Below are 20,069 nucleotides of genomic sequence, written 5' to 3' on the forward strand. Positions count from 1 at the left end.
TTAGTCACTTATTAATTATTATTATTTGTAGTACCGAAGCACCTAGATGTCCTCATCATGGACCACTGTGCTAGGTACTGTACAAAAACAGAACAAAATGATGGATTATTGATGGGTAGCTACTCTCTAATTTCTGTCATAACACATTGCCTGCAGTTTTCACACCACCATGCCTGCACGCTCTGTTTTACAATTCAGTTGCAGACTGGCATGCAGTTTTCAAACCCGTACACTGTATGTGCAGCACCAGGACAGATATAAAGTTTGTAGCCAAGTGCTACAGTGAGATTCCTGAGCAGCACAGCACACAGGGCTCAGAGCTTTCAGCTATTTGCTTTCTGTCAGCAAGAGTTACATACAGCCTGAAATATTTGGCTGGCGTGATCGGCTAGTTCATCCCCTGCCTCTCAATGGAGACATAAGAAGTATATTCAAGAACACTATGTAAGCAGTTTAGAGCCATTGGGTCAAGGGTTCATCTTACATATTGGGCCATACACTGGGAGGTCTCTGGGGTCTATGACTGCAGTCAACTCTTTGGATGCTGCGCCAACCACTCTCTGGGGATAGAGGAGGGCTGTTATGGTGGTGGATCCACATGGAGGGTCCCTCCTGCGAGGTGCTAAGCACTCTTGAGTAGTGCTGAGCATCCTCACCTCCCACTAAAGTCAATGGGAGCAGATGGTTCTCAGCCCATCAGAGGAGTACTAGCACTTTGCAGGATGGAGCCTAGTGTCAGATCCACTGGCCCTGCTCTGCTCTGGCCCACCTCACCCAGAAAATAGTCCTCCGTGCAAGGACACAAGGAGCCCCTGCAAAGTTGCTCTCCACATTCTATGCCCCTTAAAATGGAACCACCCCTGGTCTGCTGTGTTCAAGGACTGCCACGGCTCTTACTTGGGCCACAGGAAATGGCTCAAATACAGGAACACTAGTGGGCCCCTCTCAATTCCTTCCATTTGTTATTGGCCCTTGTCCAGTATCTAACTCTACACTTCCCTGTATCCAGCATCCTTTAATGCTCTGGAGTGTTCCCTTGCCCGGTAGCCTGAGCAGGTTTCTATTCAGACCTTTGTGGAACACCCCCTCAGGGAGCTGTAAGCTAACCTGCAGTTTCTCTCTTACCGAGACTGCCTATGTTACATTCTTTCATCAAGTAACATATAAACTAGGGGTATAAAAGAAGCTATTCATGTTTCCACAGACACTAGAGCTGTTTTGTTTTGCCAGCCGATAAAAACCTCCAGGTTCTATTCTTTCCAAGATCCTTCAGCTATTTTGAGTGACCTTTGTCTTTTTCTTACACAGAGAGGAGAATGACTAGTTTACTGACTGGAGTGGCAGAGCTGGCAGTCAGGAATCAGGTCTGGTCAGTGACATGGTCCCTATAAGGCTCATGAACCTGGGCTTTTTTAGAGTTTTGCATCTAAAGTATGTCAGATTTCTGATTTCCTACTTCTCTATTGTGAGAGCAGGTGAAGCTTAGTGTTTTCAACCAGGCTGCTCTTGGAGCTTTTGGGTTCAAAGTGAGACAAGAAGCCACCGGTGTTGGGAGTTCAAACCGACGAGGATCGAAACTGAGAAAACAATATTTGCATGCGCTCTTGCAAAGTGAAATCAAAAACTGTGCTGCCAACTCCTTAGATTTTATCACAAGTTTACAGATGCTCTTCCTCCTGCCAGGGGCTGGGGGCAGACGAGGAGCCACCAGTAGGGGAGGATTCTGTGACAGTCAGGAAAATAGTTGGGAGGGATGGGTCATGGAGGCATGTTGTTCATGCCACAGGCTACTGCTCTGAGATTCTTGAAGTTGCCCAACCTACCTAGAGACCTTATAGGGAGATGTAGGTGCATGGTAGAGCTGGTCAGAAAAGAGAATTTCCATGAAGCAGGAAATTCCAACATTGAATTAGCTTTTGTTCTAAATGGGAACAAAAAGTAGAAATTTTCAGTTTGGAACCATCAAAACACTTCATTTTGATAATGTTGAAACATTATACTATAATACAAAGCATTATAAATATAAAATATAATCGAATATTAAAACATAATATAAAAGTTGAACCAAATTAAAATGCAACGAAAAAATTGATGTGTTCCCTTGAAATATTTAGATTTCAACAAAACTACATTTTCCAATAGAAAACTAAGTTTGTCAACCATCCCTAGGGTAGGTGTTCCGAGCCATTCCTTTTGCACTTTGCATTTTATAGCCATAGTGGAACAAATCTTTAAATAACCTTATTCATTATTTGATCCCTGCATAAAAATGTGTGTTACAGTGGTGGTGTTGTAGCCATCTTGGTCTCAGGATGTTGGAGAGACAAAGTACATGGGGGTCCAATATCTTTTACTGGACCAGCTTCTGTTGGTGAAAGAGACAAACTTTCAAGCCTACACAGAGCTCTGCTTCAGGTTATGTTATGACAGAAGCATCCTCGAGCAGCACATTTCACATGGCGAGGATTCCTGGCCACTGATGGGGGTGGTAGGCATGCTCTCCCTATGCACAGAGCATGCCCAGCCTTTCACTAACGTGCATCATTCCACCAGCACACAAACTCCTGCACAATTAAAGGGACCTTGCACTGAGCACCTCCTACTGGGGATACAGGCACCTTCTGCTCATTTACACTAGCTGGTAAGACATACAAAGGATTTTTTTCCCTTTATAATTTCTTCCCTTTGAAGATGAAAAATGCTGTCTAAATGTGGGCATTATTCCCCTTTATTGATCCCCACCCCATATATGCTCCATTAAGTGGGTTGCCTGCTGGAGCCCAGAAAGGGTTAATGCAGCAGTGGAGAGGTTTGGGGTGACGTCGCGCTTCTGGACGCCTGAGAAGTCTCTTGAAGGTAGTTCCCCTCTGGTGATGATGGGAGTGAGCAGAGGTCTGAAATCCGAGATGCCTCGCAGCCTGGACTTGGTGAGGTCCCAGTAAAAGCAGCTCGCCTGCTATCCCTCTCCCTGAGCAGTCACTCCGTTGCATTGGCCTGGGCAGCATGGAGCTAGCCCCCTGGACTCACACAGGACTCGCACTCCTCCAGCTCCTTTTCATCTCCTGCTTGCCAAGAGGTACTGTAAGTAAGCGAGTGCGTTCTATACATGGCTGAATGCTTCCCTTCCCTTTACTGTGGTCAGGGGGCTTTGATCTCTTGCTGCTGTCCTGAGAAGTGGAGAGATCCGAAGGGATGTTAATAATAGAAGGGGCTTATTTATTATTTATTTATTTATTTATTTATTGCTGGCACCAGGGAGAAACATCCAGGATAATTTCCCGAGACATTTAACAGACTTAAAAGGGAAACAACTGGCTGAATTTATTGGCCAATGGCCATCAAGAGAAGGGGCTGCAATCACTTCACCTACTTAGTGCTTTATTTTCTTAACACTCCGTGCTAAGGAAATAATGATAAAAGGGGCATTTAAGTCTATGATTTGTAAAGTGTAATTTGTTTATCTTGGCAACAGAGAGACTTTCCTCTCCAGCTCCAACACCAAGGAAAAAAAAAAAAAAAACAAGAGGGAAAGAAGGAAAACAAAAGCCACACATTGTTTCCGACCTGAGCTTAAGTTCTGCCAGTATTAGTGTTGCAAAGGGGAAACCTTGTTAAAGCTGGATGATCTTTTTATAGCAAATTCTTATTCCACTTTCTGCTGAACCAGCATACTCAGTTCCCTCTTGATAAGGTTAACAATGAGCATTTCGATAGAAGCACACATTTACTATGATTATTCCTAAGAATGTGCATTGTTTACACGTGAATGCGGCTCTAGCTACTTATAAACACTGGCTCCTAATGTCAGCTCTTCGTGCTGCTCTGTGAGGAGTGTTACTCGTTAGAAACAAGCAGAGGACTCAGAGATAAGGTGCCTCTAAATCAGTGTTTCTCAACGACCGGTCCGTGGACCAGTGCTGGTCTCTGAGAGATCCCTGACATAGTTTAGGAAGGCAGCAGGCTGGTCCCTGGTATCAAAAAGATAGAGAAACACTGCTCACATTTCAGTTGTGAGAGACCCATGATATCAGAATTCCCAGTAAGGTAAGTATCTCTTAAAAAAACTAATGATGGTAAATGTCAAGTAAACACTCCAGTGACCCAGACAATGCAGCTTTCAATAGCTATAAATTACACAGTATTTATGATAATGGCTCAGGATCCTCCCCAGTCTCGGTGGGGAGAGGGGACATAAACAGAGTGGCTTCCCTCTGTCGCAGGTTTATTCTTGTCTCCCAGGTAGGCCCTGGGTGGAGGATGGGCACTTTCTATGCAGGTCATGTGCTTCCAAAATGTTAACCTCCCTCCAAAAGGTTCTGACTCAGTGATACAAGTGAACATTCCCTGGGAAAAATACTCTGCCTCCCACTCCACTAAACCCATTAATTCTTTCCATTGCTCTCCCTCCCAAATGCATCAACCTTTTGTCTCCAACCCTCAGCCCACAACTTATCATGCTTCACTCTCCCCTCTACCTGATGTGTCTCTGCTACCCAGCAGCTGTTCCTTACCCTAGCAGCAGTGATGGCAGGTGGGTCCGTCCATCCCACAACCTCTGCTGGTGGCAAAAGAATAACCCCACAGCCTCTAGCTATGGGGTGGTTGTTCTAGTGGGGAGTAAATCCCCCTTAGGTGTTGGGCTGGGTGGTCAGTGGTGGTGGAACTGGAGGTGGGCAGGTCTCTAATGACTGCTGAAGGCCTCAGAGGTGGGAGGAGGAGCAGGTCTTTACCAGGCTGATGATGGTGGTGGAATGGGTTTTCCTTGGCTGGTGATTGGAGGAATGGGCCTCCAGGTTCCCTGCTGGTACTAGTTCTTCAGATGCTGGGAAGGTAGACACCAGCATGGCAAGAGGTGAGCTACGGTGGTTATAGGACTCCCTCTCAATGCAGCAGCACTTGGCCCTATCTCCTTTCCTGCTCCTCCTCTTGCACTGCTATAGCTGGTGGCAGGGAGGAGTGCAGGGACTATGTGGTGATTTCCCCACATACACCTAGAGAATTTGGTGGGGGATGCAAGAAGGGAGTTCCCCATACAGCAGGGTCACTCAGAAAAGATGGACCATTTTAAAGAGCAGAGCAGAGCAGCCTTCACATTTGGGGGCAGGTTCAGAAACAATGGTTTGCCACCTCCCCAGGGAAGTAACCAATTTCTGTCCATGATTATCACACCCTACTGTACAGGGCTTGTGGGGATTTGGGGACAGGCTGGGGTAAACTTAGGGAGTTGGGTTTTGGAATAAACCTGAAGCATAGCTGATTCGTATTTCCTAAAAAGGGTGTGCGTATGCTGAGGTCCTCTAGTCTCTTGCTGCAGAAGTGGACCCCAAATGCATTCAAGATACATCCAGATGCATTCAATCTTAGTGACTGGGTTACCTCAGTTTACGTATTTTTAGACTCTTCACAAGGACAAAGGGCTAGAGACTTTCATTCTAAATGAAAGCTGGGATTATCTTTTATAGGACCCCAAGGGCCAGACCTGGTAACAAGAGGCTTGCAGGATTCCCCTACCAGCTCATCAGTGCCCTGTACATTGTCCATCCACCAAACCCACAAGGACCCCCACCTTAATACTGCCAGTGTCAGTATTACTTTGGGTGCTGTCTCCTCTGTGAGATGGAACCCCAATATTCCGAGTTTCCAGGAGCAGCAGCCACCAGGGGAGGTCTTGCCATATGGATATATTAGAGGGGGATGGGGTCAGGGGCCATAGAAGCAATATAGATGCTCTAGTTTAGGGAGAGAACCCCATGTCCATTGTGTAGAGTGGGGTAAATCCCACATCCCCACGGGAACAATTCAGAAGAAATTCTGGGATGGGAGCCTCATGGATTTTCCCGATATTTCTGCATGTAATTGCAAGGAACGTTATTTGTAAGTAAACCTGCTGAGGTGCTCAGGGTGATGGACAAGAATTCATAATAAAGACTAGAGACTAGTTCAGTCCAAAATCCTTTCTCCAAACACCCACAGATGCTGGGGCTGTTTGGAGATGGATTTGAACTTTGGGGCTTGCCCTTCTCTGTAGAATGGAAAGGATCAACACACTCCACACTTTGGGAAAGTTCAGCTCGATATCCTAATAAAGATCTGAGCTCTGTGGGCTTGGGGTCCATGTGCTGGTGGGCTCTCCCTCCAGCTCAGGAAAGAAACAGTGTCCTGCCCAAGTCCATTTCAGGCCCTTGCCTCTCAGCACAGTTCATTGATCAAACACAAAAACTCAGGAGTAACACCAAACAAAGCAATTCCCCTGCCCAGCGTGGCCTGTAGTCCTCAGAGGCCTTTCACCTTTCCTCTCAGTGGTGGAAGGAAGCCACACCTTTCCCTTAAATCCCTTGCTAGCTCATGTGACAGGCAGGTAGCCCTTAACACTTTCCTGGCTGTTTTACCCAGTCACAGACCCGTCTCAAACAAACTCATGATAGCAAACTAACTACAGCAAGATAATAATGCCAAAACTACACAGGGGAAGCTGAGAGGGGGACAGGGTTGGGGCAGACTGGCCCAGAGTGCTTTAGAGGCTGAAAGCATCCCACTCATTCTGGTTTATGGCCTGTATTTTGGCCTGACTGGTCAAAAACCTGCATTGAGGAGGTGGGGTTTGAGGTTTCCAGGGCGAGGGGAAGATGTGGGTTGAAGAGGAGGGTGCTCGAGATGGTTGGGATCTGAACAAGGTTTGCTGTGGACTGTGCTTGTAGCATAGCAGTCTGGCTAGTGACCCAACCACCCTGGCCTGAAGGGGAAGAGGGAATTTGGGTGGGCTCAGTATAAGGCAATGAAGAAGGGAGAAAGTTCTCAATATGGGGCAATGGTGGGTGTGATAAAAATTGCCTTTGGGGAAAAAAAGGTGCCGTTGAAATGTGGGGAGCAAGGAACTGAGAGCTGCCGCTGGGGCAAATATCAACCCCCTAGTGCCTGTCATGGCTGCCTATAAATTAGAGTCCCCAAAATGGCAGTAGAAATACCTGCTGGGATGAGGTGGCCTGTAGAACACTGCAGTATTTATTGTACAAGGGGGATTTGTAGGGCTGGTGTTGCCATGTTGGAATTAGAACGGGTATAACATTGACTTTCTTGTGTTGGAAGACTGTGCTCAGAGTTCTGCTGACCACTCATATGGTGTCACGTCGGCAATGAAGATCAAGCACCAGAAAACCCTAGAAATATTCTTGTTATGTGCTGTTCGTGCCATCATACCACCTAGATGGCCAACTTCCAGCCCCAGCACATACCAAGTTACTCTCAGACTTTTTCAAACAGCCTCACTTTTGTCAGACTTTTACTTGGCCTTGTTTTTAGTTACATGGAGGTATTTTCAGAGTTGCTTTTTAGGATGGGTCAGGCAAGGCCATTCATATAGTGAAACAAACTTCAAAACCATTTTGAAATTCCTGTTTATGACAGGACAAAGACCTGAAAAGTCATTTGTTCCCCCACTAACAATCTTTCTTTTCCTTTCTACAGAGGAAAAGCTTATGGGAGGTTTTTGTTGTTGTATTCTTGCTAAGAAGCAAAGTTCCTGTGTTTATAAAGGGTATGACTGGCTGGTGCTTGGTATTGGTATTTAATATACGGTAACAATTCTGCAGCCATCCAGGAACTTCACAGTTGTCACTTTGCTGCACAACTGGGCCACTCAGTACTTCATTGCAGTACTCAGAGCCTCTTGCATCAAAACAGGCCCCACTTCTTGAACTACAGTAGAGTCTCCATTACCTGTTATCAGTGTAGAGCAGTGGTTCTCAACCCACGGCCTGTGGGCTGTTTGCAGCCCAATCAGCACACAGCTGCGGCCCATGTGACATCCTGAGGGACATATAGGTAGTATACATATTGTGTGGATGAGGCCCACATAACACAGAGAGTTGCATATGTGGCCCACAATGGTTAAACAGGTTAAGAACCACTGGTGTAGGGCTTATAAAACACAGTTGATCAGACCTGATCCAGCAGCAGGCAGTTGTATTTATACTAAATAATTTATTCAATACTTTAAAAAATACAGTACTTAAATGGAAAGTATTTTTTGTGGGTAGTTACTCCACTTCAAATATACTTCTGCATCTGGAACTAAAAATAGCTTCAGCGCTTAAAAAATGACAAAAATATCATTTAATAACACTTACAGCACTTTTTGTCTTTATAAATATTCACTAACTAAGGGGACAATGTTAACCAGGAATCTAAGCAATGCCTAAAAAAGAATTAAAAGCAGCGTCAGCACTTGTCCCTGAATTCCCCTGCCAATTTTTGTGGTTTATATACAAGCACTTTCCCTTTGTTTTCCTTCCCTCCATTATTTCTGTGTGAAATGCCACACAAATAGCAGGGAAAACATGCTAACAGGGGAAACAATGACTCTGAGTCCTCATAAAGTTGCTGTCCAATGCACAAAGTAATCAAACTGAATAGAACAGGAAAATATTTTTCCCTCTCAGCTATCTTAGTTGTTTCCAAGAATTACAAGAAGTACAAACATTTCAGAGAGGAGTATGATTTTTAAAGTTGACATTATTGTCTTCATCCTTACAACATCTGTAGGAAGCTGGGTATTATGAGCATCATTTGTACAACGTGGAAACTGAGGCAAAAAGAGGGTAAAACAAAGACCTTCATTTTCAGCAGCGATTCGTGATTTTGGTTGCCTCACTTTCTGAGTGCCCAACTTGAGATATTTTGAAGGGGCTTGATTTTCAGAGGTGCCGAGCACCAACTACTACGGCTGCAATCCACTGGGGCTGCAGATGTGTAGCACCTTTAAAATCAGGTCCCTAGATATCTCAAATGGGGCACGCAAAATACAAGGCATCCAAAATTAGTGCTCTGTGGCTATGTTGACATTGCATTCAGCAGCGTGACTGGAACACATACAAACGTACCCAAGCTAACTTTGATCTAGCTAGTGCAGCAGCAGGGACTAGGCACTTGAGTACATACCCAGGGTCCCAAGAGGGCTTCAGTGATGTACCCAAAATCAATAAGAATTAGTTTTAGGGTCGGTGTTAGAATGCTATTGTTCCTGACTCCCAGGCTTGTGCTCAGACCACTAGACAATGGCTGAAATCCTGGGCCTGTTACAGTCAGTGGGAGAGTTTTGCTATTCACTTCAGTGAAGCCAGGATTCTCTCTTGTTTACAGCTGATAAATTATATAGCTGCTGCGTGTGCTCAGAGCTCTCATAGACTTTAATGTCAGTTCAGCCCACAACACCTACAGAATGGGGACCAGAGACTGATTGCAATATTATCAAGAATGAAAGTACAATGGAATTAAAAAATAAAGCACATTTAAAACCAATGAGCACAGACCTGAAAGGGAAAGAAAATGTATCACCACTTGTTGGGTTTCACCTCTGTCAGTGCTATTTTTTTTTTGTAATGAGAAAAACTCATTTCAAAGGTATTACACTAGGGAACATTGTTTAATATGAAAAGCTTTTAAAAATTGCTCCTTGAAATTCAGACACAAGCTTTCTCCATACAAGAGAACAGTTGTTAATGAGTATCATAGAGTAAGAAGAAAATAAAATAAAAAGGGTCATATTTTTCCTGTCTAACATGAATTGGTTATATAAACATCCAAAGGGATGTAAAGGGAGTATATCTGTTCAAGCTTACTCTTAATTATAAAACACTTTCAATTTGCACAGCACAATTGTCAGAATTCTGGCCATAATTACTTAAAGGGAAAACTGTCATGTAATTTAGGCCTCCAGATTAGGTGCAGCCCATTATTAAAATAGAAATAACCTGTGATTTGTTTAACATTAATGAAAACAGTTTTTTTAAATGGATTTCCATAGTCCCCTGGAGTGTTTGCAACATAAATTTTGCAACAATGTACTAAGGAAACTGAACTAAGCAAAAGTGAACTTGACCAGTCTTTTATCATTGGCAAAAATAAAGGAAGGTCAAAAAATTACAGCATACAAAAAAAGTCCAAAATAATTTATTTCTGTTGAAGTATTTCATTTTTAATTAATGCTTAATTATTAAGACTGGTAGTGCCCAAACTGTGATTAGTAACATGGATTTTAGTTTTTTTTAAATGTGGGATTAGGTTTTTATAAATTAACTATTTTATCTTGACAACTTCGCCTTATGTCCAGTATATTTGAAGATGTTGCTACCTGAAAAGTGACATCAAGATAGTTGCAGGAATGTTTCTTATTAATATTTTAACAGTTTAGATCTGGATCCACAAATATATTTTGTCTCATAACCTCCACTGATTTCAATAGGATCTAGGCATTAGCTGTTATCTAGCAAATTTCATCCCTAGATCTCAAAGCGTAGACTAGGGATGAGGGTAAGTATCACTATTTAGATTTTACAGCTGGAGAAAGTGAGCCATGAGAAAGCAGAAGTAGCTTGTAGGATTTGAAATTGTAGTAATTCAGACAATAATAAGAATGTGTTTATACTCTCTTCCTTTCTCTTGGGGACCATCTGACTGTTGGATCCAGCAGTGCCATAGGATTCTCTCTCTTTTTGTGAGTTTTGGACAGCATTAATGTATCATTTTTGTATAAAGAGTATGGGAAGTGGGGCACTGCCCTCTTTTCTCTCTAGTTACTGGGGCAAACGCGTGGATGTGTATTTTGAAAATCAGGATTAAATGAACTAACTAGTTCGAGATGAAAAACTGTATATCTCATTCTGAATCCCCTGGAGTTATCCAGTCCCTGACAAACCATGGCTAGTATGAAGCCATTGACCTATGAGAGAAAGTCTCTGTATCCCAGTTTTCCATTCTCTTCTGACATCCAGTCCATGCTAACCTGGATCTGGTTGCAGCTAATAACTTAAAGGTGCAGGCAGGGCCGGTGCTACCATTTAGGCCAACTAGGCGGTTACCTAGGGCGCCAAGATTTGGGGGCGCCAAAAAGCGGCTCCCCAATTTTTTTTTTTTTTTACAGCGGCCGCTGCGCTGGGAGGGAGAGGGAGTCTGAGCCGCCGGCAGGCAGCCCAAGAGTTCCCCGGGTCAGCGCACCGCCGGCAGCGCAGGGGAACCCCTGGGTCAGCACGCCACCGGCAGCGCAGGGGAACCCCTGGGTCAGCACGCCGCTGGCAGCACAGGGGTTCCCCTGGGTCAGAGCTGCCGCACGGATCTCCGGGCCGGGGGGTGGGGAGCTGCCGCGGGGGGGAGGTGCCTCAGGGCGGGGGGAGAGCTGCTGCGGGGGGGGGCACCTCAGGGCAGGGGGGGAGCTGTCGCGGGGGGGCGCCTCAGCGTGGAGGGGGGGCGGGGAGCTGCCGCAGGGCTGGGGGGGGGGGCGCAAGGTGGAAGTTTCGCCTAGGGCGCAAAACTTTCTTGCACCGGCCCTGGGTGCAGGGTAACATTTTCAAACGTGCCTTAGGCTAGGTCTACACTATAATCTTCCACTGGCATGGCTATATTGAGATGAGATTTGATCCCTTACCAACACAGTTGTGCTGGCAAAAGCCTCCAACATAGATGCAATTAGACCTCCAGAAGTATAGTTTGTTTTGTTGGGGGGGGGGGTGTCGAATAAGCTATGCCAGCAAAATCACAGCTCTGCTGATATAAATTGCAGACGCCCCCGGAGCACTTTGCTGGTATAGTATACTGGTACTACCGAAAAAACAGACTCTTATCTGGGAATGAGAGTGTCCATGGGGAATTGTAGTGCTATAACTAACCTTAGCTTATACCCGTAAACTTTCCATGTAGACAAGCCCTTGGTCACTTAGGAGCCTAAATCCCATTGATTTTCAATGGGATTTAGGTGCTTAACACTTTTTGAATGTTTATGTGGAAGGTTTTGTATCTCACTCCCAATGCCCTAGAACCATCCAGTTCCCTCCCACTACAACCTGGAACTGGTCTGGTTGCCCCTGATTTATGACTGGGTTGCCAGTGATTTAGCAGTGAAATGCTGGTGCTTTTTTGGCTCACTCCAACTGTCACTGAAGTCAGTGTCAAGACTTGACGAGAGTGGAATCAGGCCCATATCCCATTGTCAGCCCCCAAGAGCTACATGCTCTCCCAGCCCTCAGACTGAGTAAAGCTGGTGATTTAGATTTTCTCTCTCTCCCATCCACCTCTCCCTTATTTCAGTAAGACCTTATTGTCTGTGCAAACCCTTTTAAACTTTTAAGCTTATTTTTTTTAAAAATTTAAAGAAATACCATGAAACTATTTTGGGGAGGGGGGGTGCAGAGTGTGCAAAGAGAGACTGCACCCCTCTCTGGAGAGGTTTCCAGCTCTTCAGAAGGGTGCAGTGAAAGCTAAACTTTGGATGCTTGTGTTTTCATTGAATTGCAAACAATAGTTCTGTCAACCCCTCAGATGTGAACCTTCCCGAGTAGTAATAAAATAATTTCTTGTGGGACTTTATCACCTCGTTCTCTGAGGTCCTGCAGTTTGGGATAGAATTGCATTTGAGGTTTGGCAAGGAGGCGGATGGGTGAGTCATACGTATGCCCCGACCATCCCAGTGATGGGAAAAACAGACACTCTTCTGTCAAGGCGATGTGATTAATAAACTGTTTCAGTTCCTCTGCCACACTCCATGCTGGGCAGCACAAGCAGGTCGCTCGGTGGGAGGGGGCAGCTGCCTTTTTGGAAAGGTGAAGATGAAATAAGTCTATTTGAAACAAGGAAGAAAAGTATCCTAGGCAGGAAGGAAAGAGAAATGATGTCGGAGACTGACAGCCAGGGAGCATTCCTCAGGACTTGTCTTGCTGTGGATTCATTTGCAGAGTGCATTGGGTACTAATGAAAGGTTTCAGAGTAGCAGCCGTGTTAGTCTGTATCCGCAAAAATAACAGGAGTACTTGTGGCACCTTAGAGACTAACAAATTTATTAGAGCATAAGCTTTCGTGGGCTACACCTGTTCATGCTCTCTGTATGTGTGTGTATATATATCTCCTCAATATATGGTTCACTCTATATGCATCCGAAGAAGTGGGTTGTAGCCCACAAAAGCTTATGCTCTAATAAATTTGTTAGTCTCTAAGGTGCCACAAGTACTCCTGTTATTTTTAATGAAAGGTTGACAGCCCTGAAGATTAGCCATGGAGCTGCTACAGTGCAAAGGCCCAGATTCATCCCTGGGCCAGCCCTGTGTGATATATGGTATATAAGTGGGAATATGAGTATCATTTTTACAGAGGCAAAAAGAGATTAAGAACAAAGGCCTGCATTTTCCACAGGACCAGACTCTCCTATTCAGCAATTCAGCTCCCAGGACAAACTAAACTGAACCCCATTCTGCAATAGCCTTGATAGGCACGTCTACAGTGCAGGTGGAGTGAGCCCTCCAGCTCTGGTGCACAGACTTGTATTAGTAGGGCTCGTGTTAATGTGCTGAAAATAGCTGTGTGGATCCTGCGGAGGCTTGGGTTAACCACCCGAGGGGTGAGACCCTCGAGTGAGTCTTTGGGCTCTCTGATGAGACAGTTCACAAAGGGGTCATTAGTACATAGTGAGCTGGGGATGCCAGGCTGGATCCCTTCATTTCTGCTGGGTACTGAACAACCATCAGATGGTAATGGCCTTATGAACCATAATGCCCCCCAACATTACAGGTGCATTTATGTGCTTACTAATAACCGCGAGTGCAAATAAAAAGGATGCACACATCTAAGTACCTTACTGAACCTGCAGACCAGGTAGATAGACCTGGAAACGTACCTACAATAGCAAAGGCTAGGTTGAAGATCTCTTAAAAATCAGATCCCAGCTCATTACCGCCAAACAGGACTGGACTCGAACCAGTGACTGAGAGGTGAAAAGTTCCACACTACACTGACATGCTCCTAAGTCAACCAGTTACTCCCAACCACTTTCTGACACCTTTCCCCCTGCCATTTGCACTCTTTAATAACATTGCTCTTTCTTGATCACAGTTTCCATGACCTGGAGCTGGTTTCTTATGTGCAGTTTGTGCCTGGATCTAATGGCCTTTTCTTCCATCATGAAAACCTTATAAATTAGCCCATTGTTTGTTTGCTTGTTCTTGTTTTCATGTTTCAGATAAATATTTTGCATGGGGAGTTTTGCAACTCAGCCTCTTTTTGAGTCACTTCAAGTCTCTGCCTGGACATGTTTCACACTCTCCGGAAATACAGCTGCTGGCTACAAGTCAGACTTGCTCCTTTGAAGGGTGCTTCTATTAGCAAAGTCAAGCCACTAACTGCCCCACAAATATTTTAGCCATGATTCACAATGGTCCAGCTTCTAATTTATTGCATTTAGCTCCACCAATCAATCCCACCTCCCCTCTTCCTTCCTCTCCCCTCAATTATGAAAGTAATGGGAAGGGTGAGTGGGGGAGTAAACTGAGTCCCAAAAAGGGATGAAGTGACATACTGCCCCCAAAAGCAAGAGGATAGCAGCAGGGGAGCAATTATGCCTCTCTGAGTCACAGTTCCTTCCTGGAGCTCCTGCTGGGGCAGAGTATCTATGTGCTCTGCTAAAGGCTCAATCTAGCCTTCAAGACAAAAATGGTCTTTAATATATGTTAGCCGCTCTTTTTATGTCCACTTTAAAGTGTCCAAGCAAAATATCCCTTTCGCCTTTTATTACACAGGGTGAGGAGACATCTGTGTAAAGCAAGCTGGATTCCAGAGTTATTAAAGACACACTGTCAAGTCTTTATGTAGATTAAAAAAAAAAAAGTGTACAAAACCTAAGAACAAGAGATTCCATTAATTTTTTTTAAATCCGGAGGAAATGGTTGAAAATGCCAGACACACGAATTCCCCTGCCATGTGTACTCCCCAAACTTTGCAGCCCGGTGTTAGTGCATGAGAACCTGAATGTGAATTAAATTGGTTATAAATCAACGGAAAGCCCATTTCAGTGTCTCAGCTAAGTGCAAGAAGTGAGCAAACAGCAGACACAGGGAAAAGGAAATCTGATGTTTACAATTCTTTAAGGGCCAGAGCCTGCTAACCCTTACCTATGCTGCTTTACTCTGCAAATAGACCCGTTGATTTCAACATGAGTAAAAAGAGAAGAATCTGGCCTGTGGGTCTGGTCTAGTTGTACCAATGTAACTAAAGCTGTGATTTGATATCAGTTTAGTTAAAAACACTAACAATTTTGTATGTGGATACTCAGATTGATTTAAACCTGGCTTATATCAGTTGCATTGGTAAATTTATCAGCACAATCTAAACTGATATAGATCCCATTTAACGCTATGTACTAGAAATCTTTAAGGAAATGAGATTTCCAGCTTGATTTTGGAAACCGAAGAGATTTACATAAAATTTGTTAAAACTTCCAAATTTCAGGGTATTTGTTCAGGGGTTCAGCTTTCACTAGGAATGAGCTGCTTTCTAGGACAGCTAATTGCATTGTTATTTTTTAATGGTGGATGGTGAGATGTGTTGAATTGGAATGTCAAAAGTTGAGCAGTTTTAATTAGGAGGAAGGTCTTGGCTTAGGGTGAATAGTGGTGAACAGGGACAGGCAAAATCAGATAATTATACCTTTGTAATCAATTTGCTTAGGAATCTGCATAAAATACAGTTCACAGACAATCTATACATCATATATCTATATCTCTGTAGAAGAAAGAGGTATAGTTATGTGTTTAGTGGACCCAATGTGGTCCAGTTGTTTGTCTGCTCATCTGGGAGTTAGGAGACTTGAGTTTAATTCTTGGCTACTGTTTTTGCTCTGGGACCACGGGAAAAGACCCGTCACCTCCTCAGTTGCCCATTTGTAAAATGGGGGTAATGATACGTATCTTTGTAAAGCCCTTTGAGACCTATGGATGAAAAGTGTTATATAAGAATTAAGTTTTATTATGATCTTAATGCAAGCATATATTATTGGACTGGAAAATTACCAAACAAACCACCACCTCACCAAATGTCAGGAGTTGCTTTTTTGTTGTAGATGGAAAGAAGGTAGGCAACAATCAGGCTTAGAATGCAAACTGACTTTCAACTAACTATGGAGTCCAAACTGTGATGCAGTTTCCAGGAGTTTGTGAGTCCAGAGCAAGGAATAGGCTATGGAATTACACCAGGGATGAATTTTGCCTACAGCGATTCAGCTCTCCAGCTAAATACAAAAATCAAGAAGCTGTAGGTGGTCCCTTTTTGCTGGGCTAACTAACTATTATTAAGAAGAAAGGCAAGCTTCTGAGACTCAGGCTTCATCAGGCCATGGAGAATTGAGTGAGGCAGAACTACCACTGAATCCTACAGAGAGTTAACTCAGACCTCATAATTAAATTATGAGACACACTGAATCAAAAAGGAACTGTGTGAAAAGGAAGCCAGGTAGCATGGATGGGAGTTCCGCTCCTTAATAGCAATGTCTGGTTTGTTGCAATAACAAAGCAATTCTATCACTCAGAACAAAAGGGAAAGAATATTCTGTGGCCAAAAAGGAAAAAAGAGGGTCTCATTATGTTTCTTTCACATCTCATCTCTCCAGTCTGCTCTCTCACTTCTTATTATCAGGCTCCACGAAAACAGCCATCAGGTCTGTCAACTGGTTAAGAGACACACTGACAGCATCATGAGCTCATTCGATTCCAATTTGTAGAGTTTAGACAGTATGGTGGAGGAAGGGAGATGGGATCTGTAGAGTTACTGTATTAGTCTGCAGTCACTATCCAAGGTATTTCAAGCTGTGGTTTCTTAGAAGGGCACTGTCAGGATAGATTAAATCTCAAAATGTAGCAGGGAGAGGTAATTAAAAATGATTTAAAAACCCTTATCTAATTAGAAATGTTATCATGAAATGAAATTTCAAACAAACAAAAATCAATGAAAGCAGCACTGTGCTAGTGAAGTGAAACTAGGAAATAAACTCGACTAGAAGCCAGAAGTGAAATTGACCTCTCCATTTGGACTCCCCATTCTCCAAGCTGCATGAATAGCAAAATAATACACAAAATGGCAGGAAAATTAAAGAGTCCAGCAGATATTTTAAATTCTTTTGGAATAAATAATCTAAATTGGAGATGAGGTAGTGAACAAGGCCTGGGATTTTTAAAAAGAGCTTTAAAGTGAAAATGTCCCTTCAAATTGGGGTTTTTCCCCTCTGAATGCAGAAGCAAGGAAGTCTAACAGAGAAAGGAAGGAACATATTTCCTTAATTCTGGGCTCGGTGCCTCTTTGGCTGGCCATGCAGATCTGCCTCTTTGTGTTTTAGCCACCCAAACTCAATTTATATTTTGGCAGGATCAGATATGTTATAACGTGGTTTGGCATTTGCCATGTTGCAGGCCTGGGACAACCTCATGCCATGTATGATCTGACTATTAACTGAATAACAATCAGTGAACTGGGTAATTCTCTGCATTTTATGCATTATTTCTCCCCCACCTTACTTTCTGTTTTCAGAATACATGGTGATCAATGAAAACTGCCCTGGAGCTGAATGGAATATCATGTGCCGGGAGTGCTGTGAATACGACCAGATACAGTGTGTCTGCCCCGGCAGGAAAGAAAAAGTGGGCTACACCATTCCCTGCTGCAGGAATGAGGAAAATGAGTGTGACTCCTGTTTAATCCACCCAGGTGTGTTGGTTTGTAACATTGTCCCTTGTACCTCTTGTGCTCTCACGCAGGGTTTGTGGTGAAGTGCCAGCATGTGCAGCCGGTCGTTGTGCATAGAGCCAGATGGGGCACACAGCCCATTTTGGCTGCCTGACTTCATGGATTGCTTTTAGTCTCCTCAGGGATCCATCTGTGCCAGTGCAAGCGGCTCCTGCACCAGTGTGAGCTAATGCGTTCAGCATATGGCCTCATGTAGCACCATTGCTGGTCCCACTATGGGCTGAGAGTTTCCAGGGTTCTCTGTGCAAGCCTGGAAGCTCTCCACAAGGTAAAGTCATAACTAGTTTTACACAGGTCATTTCTGGCTGGGGATTTGATTTCCTCAGCCTCCGGATCTGGTTTGTACATTTCATTATTAAATGAGAGGGGAAAGAGGCTGGGGAGTTCCGACTCTTCAGAAAGCAATGGGAAAGCAAAGTTAAAAGTAGAAAGAGGGAGAACCAGCTGAGAACAAATTAGATTTACTTACAACCAGGGATGGAGCCACGCTGCATTGACATCCAAACTCACACTTCCCTGAAGGGTGTTCAGAGCAGGGGGGATGGGATGTAGACATACAGGGCAGCTACCAAGATCAGATCCAGATTCGAGAGCTTGAACTTGCCAAAGTGGGGGACGGATGAGATCCATAATAGTCAGCACCATGAAGATCACAAGGTCATTTGGATTGTGAAACGCAAACAAACAGATTCCTCCCCCGCTTTCCTCCCCCCATCCTCTCCCTCCCACACCAGCTGTCTAGATGTCATTCAACAAACTGACTCTGCTTTCAGGCTGCACCATTTTTGAGAACTGCAAGTCCTGCCGCAACGGCTCCTGGGGTGGAACGCTAGACGACTTCTACATCAAAGGGATCTACTGTGCGGAGTGCAGAGCAGGCTGGTATGGAGGGGACTGCATGAGTAAGTGCCCTCAGTGAGATACCCTACAACTGGGCAGGGTGGCACTGGGGATATAGTGGAGGGGATAGTGGAGGGGGTGACTTAATCGGGTCAGGAATTGCCATGCTATACCAAACCAGTGGTCCAGTTAGTTCAGCATCCTGCCTCTGAGAATGGCCTGTACCAGATGGTTCGGAGGAGGGTGTAAGAAATCCTGCCGGGAGCGGTTATGTAATAATATGCAGCGCTCAGAGGGATAACTACCTGCTTGCCCTCATCAGTGACAGGTGGGCTTAGGCCCTGAAACATGAGTGTTTATAAGCCTTCCAAACTCCTGATGTAGTTTTTTAATCGTTAACTATTGTAACTCTGGATGTTCTAGTTATCCATGTTATTTCTTTGGATTTAGACAGAAATAAAAGGGGTGCCTAACCAAACACTACAGAGGCACTTGAGGAAGCATGAAGATTTACAAGAACAATTATATTAAATAGCAGCTTCTCCCCACAGCCAGCAAAACTCAGGCCCCAACAAAGCACAAATCTCTCCTCACACAGATCTAACCACCTCCCACAGCAGAAATGCAGTGTCTTGTAACTTACTCTGACGGTCTAAAGACTGGGGCTATTTCAGACCAGGGTGGGGCTATTTCAGGTCTTGTTCCAGAGTATATAAAATAATGGAAAAAAATTTTGTTTGCGTCCTGCTGAGCTCTTGGCCTCAATGTTCTCTTCTGCTAGGGAGTTCCAAAGGCTAATGGTAAAAAAATGTATTTCCTTTTCTCAGTTTTAAATCTGCTGCCTTTCATTTTCATTGCCTATCTCCTTGCCCTTGTATTATGAAAGAGGATGAACAGTAGCCCCTCATGTACCTTCTCTGTTCTAGTCATTATTTTGTACACATTTATCATGTGTCCTCTTATTCATAGCTTCCTAGGCCAGAAGGGACCATTGTGATAATCTAGTCTGACGCCTGCGTAACACAGGCCATAGACTTTCAGTAGATAAAAATAAAAATTCATGGTGTAAGTATCAGGCTTTAAATACCTAAACTGTCTAGATCAGCAAGTTCTAACTTGAGCAGAGTCCATTCAGGCCTCCATTCCTCTGAGGCCGATAAGCTGAGTTTCTCACAGTTTGCAACGTGGGTTTTTTCTGACTACATTTTAAAAACCAGCGACCGTTCTGCTCTGTGTTGATACTAAAGATCCCATCACACTTTCCATAAGAGTAGAGATAGGAAAGAACCATTGGGTCCATCAAGTCCTTCCTCCTTCTGCCAGCACAGGGTATGGCTACACTTTGAGCTGGGGGCATAATTCCCAGCTTGAGGAGACATACCCGTGCTAGCTCTGATCAAGCCACCGTGCTAAAAATAAAATGTAGCCATTGTGGCTCCAGTGGCAGGAGGGACTAGGATGGGTTCCTTGGACTAAAATTTGGCTGGTCAAGGCATGCATGCAATCCACCAGCCAGCCCATACCATATGATAAGGCATTGCATCAAGATGCATTACGGCCCTTGTGTTCACATCTGGAATATTGCATTCATTCTGGGCACTTCGCTAGCAGAAGGGTGTCAATCGACTGAGGGGATACAAAGGAGAGCAACAAATGTGACCTGTCTGCCCGGTGCTGTA

The 20,069-nt window shown here is 44.3% G+C and overlaps 1 protein-coding gene across 4 annotated transcripts in view; it reads left to right on the plus strand.

Annotated features, from left to right (window-relative positions):
• The first annotated feature begins 3,003 nt into the window (after positions 1-3,003).
• The window catches only part of PAMR1 (peptidase domain containing associated with muscle regeneration 1), a 67,179-nt gene continuing 50,113 nt past the window's right edge, over positions 3,004-20,069 (plus strand). Inside the window, exons 1-3 of one of the 4 annotated variants that reach the window (XM_065403988.1) lie at positions 3,004-3,085; positions 17,335-17,511; positions 18,324-18,452. In XM_065403988.1, coding sequence (XP_065260060.1) covers positions 3,004-3,085; positions 17,335-17,511; positions 18,324-18,452 — 388 coding nt within the window. Of the gene's footprint in view, positions 3,086-17,334; positions 17,512-18,323; positions 18,453-20,069 lie in introns of those variants that run through there. The other 3 variants (XM_065403989.1, XM_065403990.1, XM_065403991.1) reach the window with 3 other exon arrangements.

The sequence above is a fragment of the Emys orbicularis genome, chromosome 4 (assembly GCF_028017835.1).
Source record: "Emys orbicularis isolate rEmyOrb1 chromosome 4, rEmyOrb1.hap1, whole genome shotgun sequence".
NCBI lineage: Eukaryota > Metazoa > Chordata > Testudines > Emydidae > Emys > Emys orbicularis.